Source organism: Microtus oregoni, unplaced genomic scaffold, assembly GCF_018167655.1.
Source record: "Microtus oregoni isolate MIOR12 unplaced genomic scaffold, Mior012 000030F_ref0000283, whole genome shotgun sequence".
Lineage (NCBI taxonomy): Eukaryota > Metazoa > Chordata > Mammalia > Rodentia > Cricetidae > Microtus > Microtus oregoni.
In genome coordinates, this window is record NW_024543089.1 from 23,647,124 (window position 1) to 23,667,459 (window position 20,336).

General features: G+C 37.6%; 1 protein-coding gene across 2 annotated transcripts; it reads right to left on the reverse strand.

Annotated features, from left to right (window-relative positions):
• Positions 1-3,931: 3,931 nt before the first annotated feature.
• Positions 3,932-18,522, reverse strand: Pou1f1 (POU class 1 homeobox 1). Of its 2 annotated transcripts, none has more exons than XM_041678623.1 (6): positions 18,345-18,522; positions 15,561-15,710; positions 8,276-8,500; positions 6,221-6,385; positions 5,045-5,105; positions 3,932-4,217 (listed from the first exon to the last, which is right to left on the reverse strand). In XM_041678623.1, exons 1-6 carry the CDS (start codon positions 18,484-18,486, stop codon positions 4,007-4,009), a joined length of 954 nt encoding a protein of 317 aa, XP_041534557.1. In that variant the 5' UTR covers positions 18,487-18,522; the 3' UTR covers positions 3,932-4,006. The 2 variants fall into 2 exon arrangements, with proteins under 2 accessions (XP_041534557.1, XP_041534556.1); XM_041678622.1 differs by having other exon boundaries at positions 15,561-15,632; positions 18,345-18,486.
• Between the last annotated feature and the right edge of the window lie 1,814 nt (positions 18,523-20,336).

Genomic DNA, 20,336 nt, shown 5'->3' on the forward strand with positions numbered 1-20,336 from the left:
CCCATTTTTCTTAGCTCGTTTACTTTGTTTTTGACTGCTGTTAAGACTAGAAACTGTATGTATTTAATAGTTTTAACAGAATAATTTTTGCTATTTTTCTGTAAGGAATTTTAGACTGCTGTGCTGCTTCAATTTTATAAAACAAGAGAAAATGTCTTTTTTAAGATCTGAAAATTGTTACAGGATTAGTGTTTGCCAGTGGGGCAAGCCCAACAATTAGTAGATTTCAATGAAACGGACTTGATCATTCCTTTCCTGCAGTCTCCAAGAACGAAACATTCAGAGTTATATTTTCAAATGTACAAGTATCAAATACTTGCTTCTGTTTGAGTCAAATATGGATACTCAGATCTTTGGTCCCAAAATTGATGGTGAAATTATTCTGACTTGACTGCATTAATAGATTTTTGGGGGGGACACAGTACAATCATAGTAAACCTATCGGTAACTTTATTTTCTTTTACTAAAATTAAGAATTCACTTTAGAAATAGTGATTTTAGTTGGCTGAGCGCAAAAGAAGTCATTTGTAAAATTTTTCCTTAGTACTAGTATTTGTTTAGCATGGGCTCGCCAGTGGAGAGGGAGCGGAGTAATACATTAGTGTCTCCAGCTAAAAGAGGTCCATCTGGTCATGGATGGTGAGACTTCAGAGTCCTAGCATGTCATGTAGTATGGGTGTGCTGTGGGTCTCCTTCCTCGGGGATCATCAGCCCCCAGTCTTTGAGAGTGGAGGGAAGCAGAAGTGAGGAACAGGGTTCATATGGCTGTGGAAACAGTGAAGACAGCCCCCGGGAGACTTTAACGAGACAACTCAACTCTATTCCAGAGTATGTAGAATATATGGGTAGCAGGGAACTATGCCAAGGGCTACACTAAAGGTAAGTCAGGCATGGGGCCTAGGAACATCCAAATAAGAGTAGGTAGAGAGGAGGAAGCCTTTCTGGGGAGGAGGTCCTTCATGTTTCAGAGCTTGGAAAAAACTGCCAAGCCAGGACAGACTGCAACCTGAAAGCAACAGTGCCCCCCAACAACGTGCCTCTACAAATGAAGACGTTTGGTGTTGGGAAGCATCAAATGACCATGTTGTGTTACACAGACTGCGGTGGATGCTAGAAGGGAATGCGTGGCAGACAGGGCCGGATTGAAGTAGCTCAAAGCTGAATGGAATGAACCAGAGGGGGAGCCTAGCAGAGGGGGAGCCTAGTGGAGGGGGAGCCTAGCAGAGGGGGAGCCTAGCGGAGGGGGAGCCTAGCGGAGGGGGAGCCTAGCGGAGGGGGAGCCTAGCAGGCGGTGCCATTCTTATTTGACTTTCATCCTATATTTTATTCCCCTTTGGATGTCCAAAGAAACAGCCTTCCTCTGGTCAAATGCATGTTCCCCACAAGCCTAATTTCCACATTTCTGGCCTGTTTTCTGTGTACCTAATTTAAAACTGCACCCACTTAAATTTCACAAGGTTTGTCAAGGTTGAAAAGAGACCTTTAATTTTCTCATTACAAAAAGATTTCTCAGCAGCAGAAAAAGCTGCATTTTCCAATTTTGTCTTTGTAGAAACTAAGTAAAATGACTCTTTTAATTTCTTTAAAAGAAGTAAAACAATCCTGGATTATGAAGCCTAAAGATTATGAGGAACCAACACATTTCCTCTATTAGCCTTCAGACCTTGAAAGCACACTTTCCCATGCCCAAACTCTAGAAATGCTTCAAAAAGAAAAAAAAAAAATCTTTCCACCACTAGAGATAGAAGGTATGTTCATCTTGTTGTATGAGTGTGTTTTTCAGCCATTTCTGTTAGGTAATGTTTAATGTTGTATGAGAGATGAACACTCTTTCCATTTTCATGATTTCTCCGCTGGATTCCTGGAGGCCTACACTGTTTGGCCCACAAGGACATAAAATAGAAAGTCTCTGGCTTAAGTCAGCCTTTGGTCTTTCTTCCCCAGAATCTGAACAGTCAATTGCAGTTGTCATTCTTTGATTGCAGTTTAGGACTCTCTATATATTAGGCTTCTCTGCTTTACAGGTTAAAATCTAATTGAATATTAAATATGACTAGAAAATAGCCTCAAAATGCATTGATGCAAATGAGTGTACTGATGGTGTCCAAACTTGAAAAGATAACATTATAGACACATAGTTATGATCTAATCAGATATATTTGTTGTATAGATTATATTAAACATGACCATTTTGTATATGTTTAAAATACAAAAAAGCAACTGGTCTGGGTTTATTTTGCATTGAATTTTGCTTTTTAAGGTTTTAAAGTACAGTGTGAGATTTTGCATGTGTATGTGTGCACATGTGTATGCAATGAGACTCCCACTTGCAAACTAATGTATGCTTTAAGTAGTTTAAGAAAATAGTAATTATCCAGAGAAACTTACATCTGAAAGACAGTCACTTGGAATTCTGGAGATGCAGCCAACACAGATTAGGTTGTGCACCTGTGCCTCAGTGCAGCTAATTTGTTTGGAGACATCTGTGTGTACTGAGGTATGTCCCTGGCCCCCTTTCCTTTTTCTTTTTAGGTACAGTCTTATGGTGTTGAATTCACTCTGTAGCCAGACAAACTTTGAATTTGTGATCCATGATGGTTATAATAGTGGCTGGGATTACAAGCTTGCTGCCACCCGGTCCAGTTTTAATACTGTGTGTGTTGGGGGAGGGAAATGGAAGGAAAGGAGGGAGGAAAAACTGATAAAAGAATAAACTTAATAAAAGTAAAAAACATATATGTAAAAGACACTGGATGGTATAATTTATTTAGTTAGTATGCGTAGCTGTTAAAGCCTCATCTAATTTCAACTCATGTTATACAGAATAGGTTAGATGAACATTGCCCAGAGACTGACATTGAAAACACTGAAGTTGCTATTCTAGATTTGCATCACATTATAGGTCGCTTCTACTTACACGTGTTAAAGGAGTTCACTTTTAGATTCAATAAATACCTTCCTTGTTGTAATTCTGAGGATTGAAAAGTCAATATTTCCAACTTTTATTAATAATAAATCATGCTGTAACCATTCATACCAAAATTGACACATTGTTAAGGGACCTCAAGTGAATTTCTACACTGAGATATCAAAAATAGCTTAGATTTTTCAAGTTGGCTGGCACCCTTCACATTTGTACCAGTTGTCCACTGTATGACCCATTCTTTAGCCCTGTTCATAGATTCCTACAATAAGCAAGCGCTTTTCTAGTCACCAGAGAAAAAACAGCAAGTAAGACAGGTCGCCTTGCCCTGTTACAGCTTACAGACAGAGATTGATGGCAGGGGTCTGGAATCCCTAAAGTATATTTTTGTTTCTGAGTTTCAGTTGTGCTCAAGATTGAGCCCAGCATCTGAAACATCCGAGGGATACTTTACCATTGAGTGTAAGTTTGGAGCTTTTATTTTCTGCAGCAGAATGGCAGAAAGCTAATGTTTATGAAACATAGACATCATGCCTAAATGTTTCCGCAAATCTTTCAAAAAAACATTTCTTTAGGAGCTAGTCCTCAATATCAACTTTAAAGATACTCTGAAAATTATTTCTGAAGGCAAAGGTAAAATTCTTAGTCACCTTTGGTCCTTCAAACTTTTCTCAAAAAATCTTTAGGACTAGTGGCGTGCCTAATATAAACCAATATACTTTTTCATTTTTAGATTTATTTTTATCATATATAAAGCTCATATATATATATATATATATATATATATATATATGACTAAAAGAGTCGTGAGCCCACCTGGAAATAATGTTACAAATAATTGTGAGCCAGAGGCAGAATGGATGAAGTATTGGGGGAGGGTTTCCTAGCTCCTAGTGTCTTAGAATTAAAATGAACACTGAATTCTAAGAACAATTAAATATCTCAATTTACATCACTGGGTCCTTAAAAATGCAATTTATTGATTTAATCTAGTTGAAACTAATCAAGTGAGTAACTCCTGATTTTGCTCGAAAACTGAAAGGAGTGGAAAACTGCTACCCAAATGGCTACCACGCCCGAGTCTTATCTGCAGTCGAGATGTTCCTTCGAAATAGAGAATAGACTTTGGTTCAGACTGGTTTTCACCCGTTTTTCTCGTTGCCTTCGGTTGCAAAACCAAACTCTTACTACTTCTTTCTCGAGGTTTAGTTCTTCAGCCATCCGCATGATCTCCTGAGAGGAAGGCTTGCTCTGCTGTCCAAAGTGCCTCTCCAGAGCATCCTTAGCTGCAATACTGGGGTGAGGAGGGTGGGGGGAGGTTGATTGGAGTCGGGGGAAGATAGAGTTTGGGAGGAAATTATGTCTCTTTCAATAAAGTTTTCAGAAAAATAAAATGAGGCTTACCTTTCTAAATATTACCCTGAAGAAGTAACTTATAAATTCTGGAAACACTCGTGAAAGACAAATCTGACTTTTTTTACACAGAGGCATGTCTTATTCCAGATAGGCAAAAACAAAGAAACTCAGGTTCTCTCACTTTATGCCACAAGAGGGCACCAAGTTCTTGACAAAAGCAAAGAAGTGTGGGTCTTTGGAAGCACAACTGCTCCCTGCCCACTCATCCCCTGCCCCAGCCATCCCCAGTGTTTATAGCACAGGAAATGTGCAATTGACAAGCAGCCGAGATAAAACCTTCTGCGTTTTCCCATTAGTGCCTCCCAGAAACAACAGTATCACTAAATTATACTTCACGGTTGTCAGGAGAGCGGTCCTGATAGACCTTGGGCTGACACACTGGTGGATTCCTTTTGTTATTTTTAGTTAAGGTACTACATGCGCAGAGAAAGAGCTTGTATCTTCAAGGCCATCAGTGAATTGTCTGGTTTCCATTTTTAGTCAAATGTCTGTGTCAAGCCAGTGAATCAAGCAACACATATTTGTTCATGAAATGTAAAATAGATACTACCTTTGTTTCTCATGAATTTGGGTTTTGAAACATTTTCTGTTTCTTCACTTATTTCTATTCCTCCCACGCTGTTGCTCTTACACTACACTTTGATGCCGATTCCATGTGAACACTTTTTTCCTCTAGCAAATTTACTATCTCAAAGGAGTACCTACCTGATAGTTGTTCTTCGTTTCCGTTTCCTCTCGTTCGCTCCCACTTTTTCATTGTACAACGCTGGAATGTAGGAAGGAGATAACAAAAATAGAAAGTAAGTTTAAACTAGCATTTGGGGTTTCAATTTTCTATATAAAATAATGCAAAGTACAATTGTCGTGCTTTTCTGTCTTAAAGGTTTGTAAGCTAGGCCATTTTATATTGCATTCTATAGAGAAAGTATTAAAGCAAAGTAAATGTAAATCTTGTAAATATGAGTGTTTACAAACCCCATGTTCATTTTCAATTAAAACATTCATTGTAAATGCCTTGAGTCTTACTCCTTTTTATTTCAATGGCATGCATGCGAGTGTGTTTGTGTGTAGGTATGGGTATTTGAGTACAGGTGCCTGTGGAGGCCAGCAGAGGCCAGCAGATCCCTGGGAGCCAGAATTGCAGGGGTATGAGCTGCAGGATGGGGTGCTGGGAACGTAACTCCAACCCTCTGCCAGAGCAGTGTGCTCTGGACACCTGACCTCCTCCTGCCGACGTACTGTGCTCTGGATACCTGATCTCCTCCTGCCGACGTACCTGGTTCTTTCTCCAGTCTCGCCACTATGACACATAAATTATATTCTCTCTCTCTGTGTGTTAGAATATCAAACTCTTTACCTAACATACTGTTGTGAACACTAAGATCAGGCTGTAAAAGTAGCTCTTATAAGTTACCCCTGGATAACACAAAGTCCAGGAAATGTAGATGTTCAGGAATATCCAGTACTAAATTTATGCCGATAGTTTGATTTTTAGAAAGTTTCACCACACAGTGTGTCCTTTCCTAGGTAAATCTGTTTCTACGCTTGCTTCACACTGGTCTCTTCTCCCCCACCGGTTCACTGAGATACTTATTTTTCCTTTCAAAGAGACTAAAAAGCCCTCCACCTTCCTGCCCCAGCACACACCCTGCCCTCTGCCGCCCCTAGCGGCAAGCCCTCCACCCTCCTGCCTCAGCATACACTCTGCTCCCTGCAGCCCCTAGCGGAAAGCCCTCCACCCTCCTGCCTCAGCATACACCCTGCTCCCTGCAGCCCCTAGCGGAAAGCCCTCCACCCTCCTGTCTCAGCATACACCCTGCAGCCCCTAGCAGTCCTTAGAAACTACACCACAGCCCAGGCTGCACTGATTCGCCCAAATACCTCCGACTTGCTCAGCTTCCTCCAGCCACTTGGATAATATTGCTTTCAGTTTGCATGCATTTTTGAAACTGAGCTGCAAGTTTTCAAATCGGCAGATGGTTGTTTGGCTGAATTCTGAGCCGTGCACAGCGGCCAGAGCTTCGCCCACGTTTGTCTGGGTGTATCCTGTGAAAAGGTGAGAGATAGCCTTATCTCCAACTTAACCAGGAAGGTCAGGGTGCGTCCATCAGCACACGTGCTGAATCTTTGTGAATTACCCTTTAAAAACTCCATAGCCTTATAATTTAGAACTATTTAGATTTAGCATATAATTACAAGGTACACCAAAATGTTTCTCTAGTTGATAAGTTACTTTTTCTCTTAGAGGCAAAAGGACTCGCATGTGAACATAATGGTAGTGAATAGATACCATGGGTGTGTCCTAACACTTAATAATGAACTTACAAATTCTTGGTCTTTTTATCACAATTATCACATATGATACATGCTCAAAATACTTGACCCATCAAGTATAGTACACCAAATGTACAGTGTTAGATCAAGCACACTTTTATGTATGAAAATTTTTTTAGCAAAATATTGTTACACCAAATAAAACTAAGATTGAAGTTTATTTTGCCGAAAAATACTTCATTCAAAAGGCTGGCTATGGTCCCACATTTTATTCCTAACTCCACACACATTTACTATTTTATTGGGTAAAACATCTATTGCCCAGCAAAAGGTCTTTATTAATTGCCCTGAACATCTCTAGCATATAAGGTAAAATAAGCCATCAACGTATAATTTAAAATATCCATAGCAATATAAACATAACTGAAAATAAGTATGATAATGAAGTCCCCTGCTGCTTATTACATGTACTCAGTACATATTATTTCAGGGCCTAGGGCTATATACCTTATGTATAATATGACTGCATATGATGCACATCAATAAATGTCATTACAAATTACCTACGGCTCATTCCGCAAGTTCAGAGGTTTGAACTATCATTTCAGCCCATTTAAAAAAAATATACTCTTTCATGAATTTGAACCACAATTAGTTGTTATGGTTATTCCATTTTAAAAATACTTTTCAATAGAAAAGGAGCAATGGCTTGGAATAGACAATTTACAGAAATGGAGACATAAATGATTATCAGACAGTAATGTGAATAACAGTAGTTTAAAATGAAATTTAACATTTTCACTAAAACTACAGTGCCAGGCCACTTTGTCTTTTCAAATGTCCTGAAGACTAAGAGCACACTGATCCTTAGCTGCTGCATACTTATTTTATGTCTGGTCATTTGCTCTCTGTGGAGACATAAGAGATATCTGTGATGGTAAATTTCTGTAAAGATGAGTTTGACAAAATCTATCAAAATACATTAGTGTTTAAGCGATAATTTGGCACGTGCATTTTCTGTTCATATATGAATATCGATGCAAAAATGCATTAATAGAGTTACTAACTGTGGCATTGCTTTCACCACTAAGAGACTAAAACCATGTAAGAGACCTAGATAAATAAACTCAGGTATTTATATTTATAAGGGGGTAGTCTACAGATTCTTACATACCCTCAGGAAGTGAACTCTGAAAAAACTCTAAGCTCCCCAAAATTATCTGCATAAAAGAATATATACATTGCTTACAGATGTGTGAGATAGCTCTAGAAAGATACCCAAAAAATGTGAAGAAAAAAAAAAGAGGGAGCAGATGATGGAATGTCTTTTACATTTTCATCGTTTCAAATCATATGATTGAAGTATCTATTCAAAATTTCAAGTAAAATATTTAATAAAGGGGTCACTTTAAAGTTAATCTTGAGGTAGGCTAAATATAAGGAAGCAGTATTAATTTAAAAATACATGCTTTCATCCTGTTACAAATTTACAAGAAATTAAAGAATTTTGATGTGTTTTAGTTTTCCCAACTTGACTAGGAACAGGAGACATAGAGATTGTGAAGCCTCTTGGACTTTCAAGCAGAGAGTGAAATATTTCCCAGTAAAGAGTAAGATTTGCAAATAAAGTAGTTTGACCCATAGCACTTAGCAAAGACATACCTAACTTAATCCTTCTCACTTTAAATTCGTTGGCAAATTGCTCAAGTTCCCGGATTTCTGGGGAGTCCATGTCAATTGGCTCTTCAACCAGTTTACTTTTCCTCCTGAGTTCCTGCTTGAATTCCGAGGCTGTGGGGTCTTCGGCCAGGAGAGGCTGGTGCAGTGGAGGAAAGCCATGACTCAGGGTGTGATCGGGAAACTTGTACAGACAGGGGGTTAGACCGCCTGTGGGTAAAGGGAGAGTGAAGGATGGTTGGTGATTACGTCTGTTTCTCTACAAGCAACACTCTGTTAGAGCTCACTGTTGTCCGTCACAACTCTGGGTTTGTTTTCAATGAAGGACTTTGTAGTACAGCTCAGGTTGCCTTTGAGCTTTGCAATTCTGCTACCTCGACCACCCAGGTGCTCGGATTATGATTATGCGCAATGCCACATTGATTCAATCTTAATTTGTACACCTTATGCTATGCTCAGTGTCCTTAAGCAGGATCCAGAGTAGATTGTTAGTTGGCACGAGATTACCTTCCACCTCCCGCAGGGGAACAAAACCAAAGTTACAGTCAAAGGAGGAGACAATTTTAAGTAGCTAAATTATTTTCTAGTTCTCTCTCAGGAAGGGTGCAAGGTTTCATTTTTTTTCTTTTAAAAGACATGTATTCCTGAGAGTCTGGGGCTCAGATCTAACCAGAATGCACGCCTTAATCTTTGTCATCTTAATTAACTAAAGAAGTGACCTCTAGTGTTTGCTATAACCAAGTCACAATGTGTTTGGACTCCATGCTATACTGAGAAATCCTTGCAACTGAGAAATTAATATTATGATAATGTTTTGATAGTGAATGCTTAACCTCAATTAAAAAATGAGCATGTCTTTTAAATATGATAAAGACAGATACAACTTAGAATACACAAATGTAGTTAAGTCGATTTAATGAGGCAGAGAAACAAAAGGTAAGTTTAGACCTTCTGTTAAAATATTGTGTGAAGCTTTCTTAAAAAGTAGACAATATGTTGGAAAATAAAGAAAAGCAAGAATAAACTGCAAAGGAAGGGGCAGTTCTAGGTGGGAAAGAGAGTTCTCCATAGAGGGTGCAGTGCTGGCTTCCTGCACTGAGTATATGCTCTAGGAAGTAAGGATGCACTGAAAAATGCATACATTTCAGAGTTCTCTTGGAAAATAGATTCCACCTCAGTTCAGGAACCTAACTGACAAGGTGGAAAAGAAGAAACTTTTCAAGATATTCCATTTCACTTTTTCCTTATTGACAAATTACTATTTTTATTATTGGAGATTTCACTTCTGCTTATATTAAATGTCATATATAACAAAGTATTGAATAATTTGTTAGTTTCATGAGTATATATAAACACTAAAAACCAAGTTTCAAAGAGTACATACAGTAATTATTCTCAGAAACATTAAAAATATATCAATCCATCACAACTACATTCATGAGTTAAAGAAACTAGTACTAATAAAATATGTAAACTTTCCAATAATATATAAATATTTAATAAGCAATAGTGCAAATAGACAAGTTTTTAGCTTATATTATTTATATAAGAATATGTAATAATAGAACTCAATTCTATTCAATAGGCAGAATATAAATTTTTAGTGAAAATTAAGCATATCAATCCTGGAAGGTTAAATTAAATAGTTTGAAATAAATTCAACTTTAAATTCAGGTATGAGAACGGTTTAAGAAAAACTTTTTTTTCCTTTTTTGGTTTATTTAAATTTTTTGCATATGAAATTTTACTTGCATGTATGTGTATTACCACATTTAAGCCTGGTTCCTGTGGAGGTCGGAAGAGAGTGTCAGTTTCTCTGGAACTGGAGTCAGAGATGGTTGTGAATACCACGTGGGTGCTGAGAACCACACTTCAGTCCTTTGCGAGAACATCAAATGCTACAAACCACAGAGCCATCTCTTCAACCCAAGAGAGAAACTACTTTTGTTGTTTTAAAAAAAAGTATTCTATTTTTAAGAGTTGTCCAGTTAAATTTCAGGAAAGCCTTTTTAAAAAAAAATTATGAATACAGTGTTCTATCTTCCTGTAGGCCTGCAGGCCAGAAGAGGGCACCAGATGTCATTGCAGAATGTGGTTGCTGGGAATTGAACTCAGGACCTCTGGAATAGCAGTCAGTGCTCTTAACCTCTAAGCCATCTCTCCAGCCTCCCCCCCCCCCCCAGCATAGCCTTTAATAAGAAATGATGCTTATGCTAGCCATCCTGGTCTTTGCTTCCAGTCCTCACGCCCATCACAATCCTGCAGTAATGTAAGGCCTCTCTATAGGACATGTCTGTCTATTTCATGCTATCAGGTTTCTTTTCCATCTAAAACTAAATGAATTAGAAAGGAAAAGTTGTTTATCGACCACACAATTTACAATCTAGGAAGTCTCTGTATAAAGAAACCAGTAACTTCCTTCCGGATAATAGCTGCCTTAACTTTGCACAGTAGTCACATCGACTGGATTCAACCGACTTAGAAAAAAACCACAACTTTATTTTCCAGTCCATACTCGGGTAACTCAAACAACTTTCTCTCAAAGCTTTCCTAAATTTAAACACATTAGGTCGCCTCTACTCAATCTCTTTCAGGCAGAACTGGAAGAATTTAAAAAGCGCATTAGCAGTGAGTCACTCCGGGGAAATCCGAGGGTCATTTTTCTTAGCACAAACACTCTCAGAAAGCCGATGCCTAGAAAAGTCATTGAAAGGAGTCAATGAAAAATGAACAGGAAATCCCAAGTTGCAAGGTTTAGTGACCACAGTAAGCATGAAAACGTGACGTGGTGAAACTTGGAGCATCCATGAAGCATCCATGATTACATCTGTTGCATCATCATCTTCATAGAACTTGCCTTCCTGAGCACTACCCTAAAAGCTAGCATCACAATCAGACAGACTTTTCTTCCCAGCCTATGACTCGGTCTGTGGATCATGGGGAAATGGTGGTACTGTATGAATAACAAACTCCTTTTCAAATCTTTTCAAGGCTGGATTACTTCAGAACACAGTGAGCCATGCAGCAGAAATCTCAAAAATGTTTCTCAAAACACTGGTAAAGCAACACCACTGTTTGCCCAAAAGCTTGGAAATGCAGGAGTCCTCTCTATACCTCTTTAGTTTCTCACAATGCATACTGATCCACTTTGGCTTCTCTGAATTGTTCTGTATGTCTTTATGTGTGGCAGAAGACAGATAAATCTTTTACAACAGGCACGGGGGATAGAAGCAGAGATTGCCTTGCAAGCTATTGACTCAACTCTTCATGTTTGTGGCTGAGAACATCGCAGGCTAAGTGGTATTATAAGAACAAACAACGGAAGCATGGGGGCATGAAAATACATGTCTGCATCATAACTGTGCACAGGAACAAATAATGATATATTTCTACTTATTCTACCCTTTTTACACATACATTGACCAGCAAATCATGTTCAAATCTGACCATTTCCCCATTTTTTGAGGACTATATATACTGTCTGCACCAGACATGGGTTCACAGTTCAGTAGACAAAATAAGTTTAATTGGCACACAGCCATTGTTATGTGTTTCCATCACAGCCCACAACTGCTCTCCTGCCCCAAGAATGGTGAGGTAGCTGAAGCAGAGAGAGCTTAGGCTGTTTCCAATCTACCTCCTTACAGAAGAGGTCGGCAAAGCATCAAGAAGGAAAGGCACCTCAGGGGTGCTGGAAGGCCTTTCATGAGGAAAAGTCTTCAGAACGACTCTTCCTGGACAACCCTACCATATTGGGACAAAAGAAAAGAAAACAGGAAGGGTGACAGAGAAAAGAGAAAAGGGAAGAGGTGGGGGAATGGAAAACAAAAGACAAGAAGCTAAAGGTAAAGGCAAAAAGGATGAATCAAGAGATTTCTATGATCTTGTTAGGTTCCCTACCAGAAACGTTTCTTTTTCCCTTCCTCTTAAAATGTACTTTAAAATAAGGAGTTTCCCTCCACTTCAAGGCTTAGCTGCTGTGCCACATTCCCAGAGGGGTCTTTGTTCTTTGCCATGAGACTGGTGTACCCAGTAACCACGGGACAGTGAACAGAAGAGCCTCCATGCTTGCTTCCTAAACTTCGAGAAGCAAAGCAAGCTAAGAGACTCAGGAGCCCAAGTGTTGAGCTTTTTATTTTGGACTGGAAGTTTGCTTCTCTTTGTGTTTTCTAGCAGGTTTGTGAAGAACATTTGTAATGCCCTCCTGTGGTTTACACTGCATACTGCTGATATTACATTTCAATACTAAGGAGTAGAGAAGAAGAAGCAAATGATCACGTCTATCTGAGGAGAGCAGAAGATTACAAACCTGCTTCAACAGGAAACGGGAAGACGGGTCTCATTAGTTAATTGTGTACCTTTTTGCTGTTTCAAGTCCAGCCAGTCACTCTCTTTAGTGTGTTGGTTCCTGGACTGAGCAGCAGGCATTTCCTCTAAGGATTTAAATCTTCCTCACCAACCTGACAAAAGTCACAATAGCTCTTTCCTTCCTGTGAGCTAATTTTATAAAATATTAAAATGAAACCCTCAGACTATGGGTAATACAATAGCGATATTAAAATTTTCCACACCCTTTGAAACAGTTATTCCAGTAGTGGCCCCTCACAGTTACACAACATCAAACTTGCCCATAAGATGCGTCTGTGGACCTTGATGGAGAGGCTGACATTTCAGAAAATACAAATGACACAGCCAGGGTTCTATCGTCTGTTTTACACCATGCCTTCCTTGTTTTTGAATGGCTATATTTTATGACCCAATTTGTGCAGCTTCCCTGGGAATGAAAACATGAAAATTCAGATTGTCTAAGAATTAATCTGTGATGAAGTACATGCTAGTGCTGAATCTATGTCAAGAACCAGGCATGCTGACAAATTATGAAGCATATAATATTTTAATGACATCCCTCTCAGAAATATTCAAATATAGTCTCTGTGCACCATGGTGAGATTTCATTTTAGTGATGAAATATAATTCAGTTTGAAGGCCACAATGGTACCTCTAAATCCTGATATGACAATTGTGTTCCTGATGTCACTAAACCAGACTTTGGATATGGTAAATGCCTTTCATGGGTCTTTTCCCATGACTATTTTGAGATAAAAAAAAGAAAAAGAAAAGAAAGAAAGAAAGAAAGAAAGAAAGAAAATAGACAGACAGATAGATACTGAATGGGAGAGGGTGTGCAAAGTGTTGTCAGGTACCTCTAAATGGGACCCTGGCCTGCTGCCGCCAGTGCTAGGGCAGGCAACATTATAGGACTCTGCGGCTAGCTATAAACTCTCTAGATTGTGGGCCATTTTATTAAGTACAAGGGATGTGCTACCTGAAGGAAGCAGGACAAGAGATAATTAGCTACTGGTCTGTGGCTGGTGTATGTGTGTGTGTAAGTATATAAATGTATGTGAATGTGTATATGTATGTGGTGATTGGTTTGGTTTTAACTCACGTTAAAGGGAATAAGCTGCCTCTTTTTGAGAAAATAGGGAACTGAAGGTGCACAGAGATTGCTGGAAATCACTTTCCTCCAGCAGAGAGCAGCATGCGACCACATGCTTGTCATTTTCTGTTTAGACACTCAAGGTTCTGTGTAAGCTAAAGAAAGTGTTCTGCTTCCCCTCCAAGAGCTGAGGATAGTTTGCTAATCCACAGCTGTTATTGTTCATCAGTGAGCTTGTTGTTCTTGTTGTTTTTGAATACTGATTAATTAGACGGTTTATAGGTAATGAATTGTCAAAGAAAAAGATGCCTTGGCTTTAGATAGTCCCTAATTATTGAAAAGTAAAACCAGGTTGGAGAGACAGCTCAGGGGTTAAGAGACAGCTCAGGGGCTGCTTTTCCAGAGAACCTGCATTTGATTCCGAGCACCCACATGGCAGTTTACAGCTGATTATAATTCCAGTCCCAGGGGTTCTGAGAGCCTGTTCTGGCCTCTGTGAGCAATGCATGAAATTGACACACAGACATACCTGCAAACAAAGCACCCATAAAAATAAAATGAAATTTTTTAAGGAAGAAAAACCAAGGTTTATAGGCAACCATTAAAAACACAGCTCTTTGAAGGAGGTGGATAAAGAGGTGGAGGGGAGTTTGAAAAAAGGAAAGAAAATGGTTAAAATTTGTTATATTAAAAACAAATTGAATTAAATATTTAAAAAAATACCAGTCTTCATTTTAACATAATGGTTAATATGTTGATTTATTCAGAATGATGTTTGGCCAAATGTAGAAAAGGCTAATGTCCTCAGTGTTTTATTTTGAAATCTTAATGCTTACTGAGAAATTAGAGATTAATGAACTAAATTACTTATTCCATTTTATTTAGATATTCAATATTCTAAGCATATCTCTATGTTTCTCTGTATATAATTGCTTACTTGGAAGACAAACATGAGTATATTTTAAAAGATTTCCTTTGTATTTGATTCCTTTATCCCAAATTTCTACTATCTCTGCCTCTCTTTCTCTTCCCCACTCCTTCTTCTACTGCTAGGTCTTAGTTTTTTTTCCCCCGATGAGAGTTGTTTTCCAGCGGCAGTAACAGATATAGACTACTAAAATATTTCCTTCAGAGCAAACTAACAAAAGCCTGTGAACAATAATCCATATTTTTTAACTGACTAAATTATTTTATTTAGTCATGTCCACAATTTAAGTAATAAATTTGCGGATGACTGGGTCTTATAGGACTGCTGTTCTCATTTCTAGGAAGCCAAGCTATCAATGTATTTGCACCGACACCAGGAAGTTGATATATACTTCAAAGAGGGGCCACATCATGTCTCCTGAAAAGTGTGTCCCTTCACTACCTCAGTAAAGCTTCAGAAAAAAACCTAGCTTCGAAGAACCGCTGCAGCCTGAAATAGCCATTGCTAAAGTCTCTGAACAACAGGCTGAGTCTTCAGTTTGTATCTTATATTTATCTTTCTGGAATGGGCATACAAAGGCAGTTCTTTGACGAAGGTAATGCGCCATAAACCGTGGTCTCTGATGGAGTAGCCCCTAGACAAACGAGAGTACTCGCCCTTGGAAATGGAGCTAAAAGGCAAAGAGACAACAGCAAAACCATGCAAAGCTCACGCAAGAGTCAGAAACCCTGGACTTTCTGAGAGCCTCACAGGTCAGGGGACACTTCTGCAAGTGGCAGATCTACCACTAACTTCCAAGCCAAAGGACCAGAATTCCTAGTACAGTCTTGTCACCATTCTCTCTGGTCCAGAACCCAACAATATTTTCCCCAATCAAGATCACATAGAAAGTTTTTTCTTACCTGCCATTACTCCATAGGTGGATGGCTGGTTTCCATAATGACAGGAAGGCACAGAATAATGAAGTCCCGTCGCTGTATTTCCCACAGTTGTCATCGAGAAATAGGTGTGCAAACATTTAGGAGTTTGGATCAAAGACAAAATAGACGGGACTGGTAAGAAAATGTATGGGGATTCAAGACACATTCAACTCATTTCAAAATCACACATTTATGCGATTCTTAAATTATACACCAGTATGTGCTTTCTTCTTCACTGGCAATTTTCTAATGAGCAGATAATATCAGGCAAAAGTGGACCCAAGTAATGAGATTCTATATCATAAAACTAGACTCGTATGTTTTATGTTGAGGCTACAAGTATCTCACGAGGAGAGGTGGGAAGACAGTGAACCCCAGCTCTTTGAGATTTAAAAAATTCTGTGGGTTCCATCCAGTGGATATTGCACCACCATCATTGATAAGTAGCCCGAGCATCATTGTGTCGCACAGCATTATAAGGAGGGCGTCTCTGGAAGAACAAATACTTACAGAGACTCCTAAATCGTCATAGCTGATAAATTACTGATTTCTTTTGCTAAAGAGAAAATGCCAGAGTAAGGATTTCCTTGTTTAGATACAATCATGAAAATACTGCCACTTTCAGGGTTTTGTGAAAACCTTATGACAGTGTTAAGCCCAATTATTATATGGCACTTGCAGGTTTTTTCATGTGACAATATATAGAAAAGTTTTAATGATAAAGTCAGTCAAAAAAACAAGTTCCTTTATCACTGAAGGTTGTATATACACACAATTATATGAATAGATATATGCTTCCTGAAATTGGTGTGCCTTTAGAAATAAGATATGAACTATAAAACATATATGACGTTTTAAACACATATCACCATTTTAACAGCCAAAATGTTCAACAATAAAACTATTAGAAAAACTTTCCCCATGTATTTACTTCCTCATTATTCTCTCACAATCCTAAATAATTTATAATACAATAAAATAATATAATTAGGTTGTTATAATGAACATAACGTTTTTTCTAATAAATAGCATATAGAGTATATAATTGGGAGTACATGATATAATAATTAATTAAATGAGGCTTTTCATAGAACAAATACATTTTGTCTATATATAGAACAATATTTCATTGTAAATATCTGTATAAATTTCCCATCTATAACTAATATAGAGTTGTGAAATAATTTTACCATATAATGGTTACACAGATAATTTTAAGTATTCATTTAAAAATTTCGATGTATTTTAACCCTATAAAATACCTAAGAGCTTTTATTAAAATAATTAGTTCTAATTTCTTATCTAACTACATGTACATATAACTTGATAGAAAAAATATAAATCATTAAAAATAATTAAAGGAAACTTTTACAAGTTTTATTTAAAATAATTTTATGATATTTCTTATTTGATTTTAGGAAGTTGGATAAAAGATAGGTTAACTTATTTAATGCTTTGCTATGTATTTTTAAATAAACCTACAAAACTTAAAGATACATCATTTTGCTACATCGGTATTTTAATCTCAAATTTTGATTTTCTACTGATCAAATATTGTTCCTATAATCAATTAGAGAAACATAATATTATTTTTCTAATTCTCAACCTATAAAATGTATTAGTTTAAAAGTGTGGTTGTATTGTAATGATTTAGATTATTTATGGAACTGTTTATAGGATTATTACAGGATTAAATTATTTTAGTATTATATTTTCCATCAAATATGTTTCAGTACCCTCTCAAAATTACCTTTTAAATTAAACTATGGGAATCTTTCATAGATTAAGTGATCTTGTCAGAGTTAACATGATTCTTTAAAAGTTCAGGGTCTCCTGATTCTTTAAAAGCAACCAAAGATGAATGAAAGAGCTTCACAAATGTTTGGAAACTGCCTAGTTGTCATAAGTTCTTTAATTGTTTTATATCATAATACAAGCCCAAACTTTGATTTCTACAAATACAAAATTGTATTTCATTTCTCCTTCTGAGTCAATTACATTTTAAACAGATGGAAGGTGAATACAGATTGCTATTATGTGGAAAAATTCAGTTAGTCCAAGGATTCAGCAGTCTGTAAATAGATTTTGAGACCATTTGTTATTGCATTAAGTGCAAATATATTAGCAATAAACATTCGCTTGCTTGTGCATAGTTTTGAGCCCTAATTTGTTTTATTTAGGAATATAAAGACAAATTTAAAAGTTATTTCTAAAACTCAGTCTTTAGAAAGTTTAACTCTCTGAGCTCTATATATTATCTTGCTTTCTTTTCTAAGTTTAATACTATGCATTTTAATGCAAGTTTAATAAAGCATTTAATTACTATATTCATTAAAGCACACTTTGGTTTGTGTTGGGAATTTTTTGGTTTATTTTTAATCAGGCTTATGGTTGTTTAAAGATAGTAACAAATATAATTCAAAAATGAAATACATTTTTAATATAAAGTAGTAGTACCTATTTAACATTAAAGGATTTTAGAATATTTCATTTTGATCTTTATCCATAACTATCTCTATTAAAATAGTTTCCGAGAGTGAAAACGCTCAAGCTCATTATTTGCTATGTAGAAAAATAGTTCTTCAATTGTAGAGGGAACCAATAAATTCATACATGACTTTCCTTCCTAATTTTTTTATATTCTTAGGCAACTTAATATTTAACTAAGGCAAACTTAAGGAGAGAAATGGAACAGAGAAATTATTCCCCAGAAAGATTCATCACATCAGTTCTGAAGGGTGTAGGCCCAGCGGTGGAAGTCAGTACCTGTAGACATCACGTTGGTGGCATGGTTGGAGACTGGGAGGCACTCAGCGGCACTGTGATGCATTATCAGAGGCAGAGCTGCAGAAGCATCAGAATTCAGAGGTATAAAGGTATCGGCCGAAGTGAAAGATTGGCAACTCATTCCCACAAGAGAGTAGAAAAATAAGACCCGCTGCTTGCCAGATCACTTTTATTACATTACTGTATCAAGGGGCCGATTCACCTGCATATATACATCAGGAAGCTCTGAGGCACCAGGAGGGTGCGGGCGAGTATTTATACCGTGAGGAGATCCATTTATACATGTTAATAGCTTTTCCCAGGAGTGCTGCTGTGTCAACTTGAACTGTCTTTCTCACCCAAGTATTATCTGTGCCCAAGGAGGAACCTGCTTGTGGGGTACAAATTGAGGGGAAGGCAAAACCACAAACTTTATTTGCTATCTTTAATAAATGAGAACTTTGGGGAAGAATCAGAAACTTTGAAAAGGTTTTTCTCCAAGTTAATAAGTGACAATGAATTGAAAGCTAGGTGTCTTTAGGTTTCTAATATAATAAAAGCCTTAAATATGAGATATTTTTCTTTTGGTTAACTTCTTAAATAACATTCAAAGTAGTATTAAACCAGGGAAATGCATACTATATAATTTTAACAAGTGGAGTACTTAAGGGCTGGGAAATGATGGCTTGGTGGTCAAGGTGCTGGCCTCACAAGTCTGATGACGTGAGTCCTGTACCTGAACCTGTGTAAAGGTGGAAAGAGAGGACCAACTCTATAGACTGTCCTCCAGCCTCTGCATGCATAGCGTGGCATGTAACTTCACAGATATACATCATGCGTGCGTGCACACACACACACACTTGCAATACTAGCAACAACATTTAAAGTAATGAAATGTTGAAGTTGACCCTTTGGAAGGCATGGGAGAGGAAATAAGACAACTCATGTGCTGTTAGTTACAAGCTTAAATTCAACAGTGCATGTTTATGAAAAAATACAAGTACTATTCAAAGTTGCCCTGTGAGGATACAGTGGAAAGATTTTAATAATGTATAGTGCTGTGCAGAGAAGACAAGCAGAAGTGACACCATCTTTCCCTTGATTTCAGTGTATTGATTAACAACTCAAAACTCTTCCTATCTACTGACAGGATTCAGTGACAGTTTTCTACAATTAAGCCAAACAGAACAGACCTCCATCCCCACAAGTGATGTAGCATGTACCCTTCATATGTGGCTCTGAGTCACAGGCTAGGATTTGGGCCTTTCTACTAAAGATGCTGAGGTAACAATGTTAGTACTGGATACAAACTTCACACAGAGATATAGTGACAATTTATGAGAATGCTATGCATATACAATCAATTCTAACATAAGCATCAGCCTCCAGATATTCTGATAATTTCTATATATAAATGGTATGTTGGATTTTGAATCACTGTGAAATACACCTGGAGGGAAAAATTTTTAAAAATCATGTCTACTCAGAGGTTTCAGTCCATGGTCAGCCGGCCCCTGTTGCTTGGACTGGGGTTAAGCAGAGCATCACCTGGGCCAGAACATGTCATAGAGCAGGGTGTACTCTCATTAAAAAAAGAAAGAGAGACCAGCCTGGCTCCAAAGCCACAGAGAAATCCTGTCTCAAAAAAAAAAAAAAAAGAGAGAAAAAAAAAAAAAGAAAGGGAGGGTCAATTATGAAAGGCTTCAAGAAGCCCTTGAAGAGCACGTCCCAAAAGGCCTACTTCCTCTAACCAGGTCTCACTTTCTCAAATTTCTATCAACTCTAAAAACAATGCCCTAGTTAAGAACCCAGCCCATGGAACCATTTCATATCCAAACCATAGCAATGAATGAATGTACTATTAAATAAATAGAATGCAAACAAGAATAATATAGATATAGAAGTAATGGCAAGGGTTTGACAGTACTGAAATGAGGACCATATTACATCAGCTGAACGCTTTTATTATGGTGTGTTTCAGATAGAATTGAC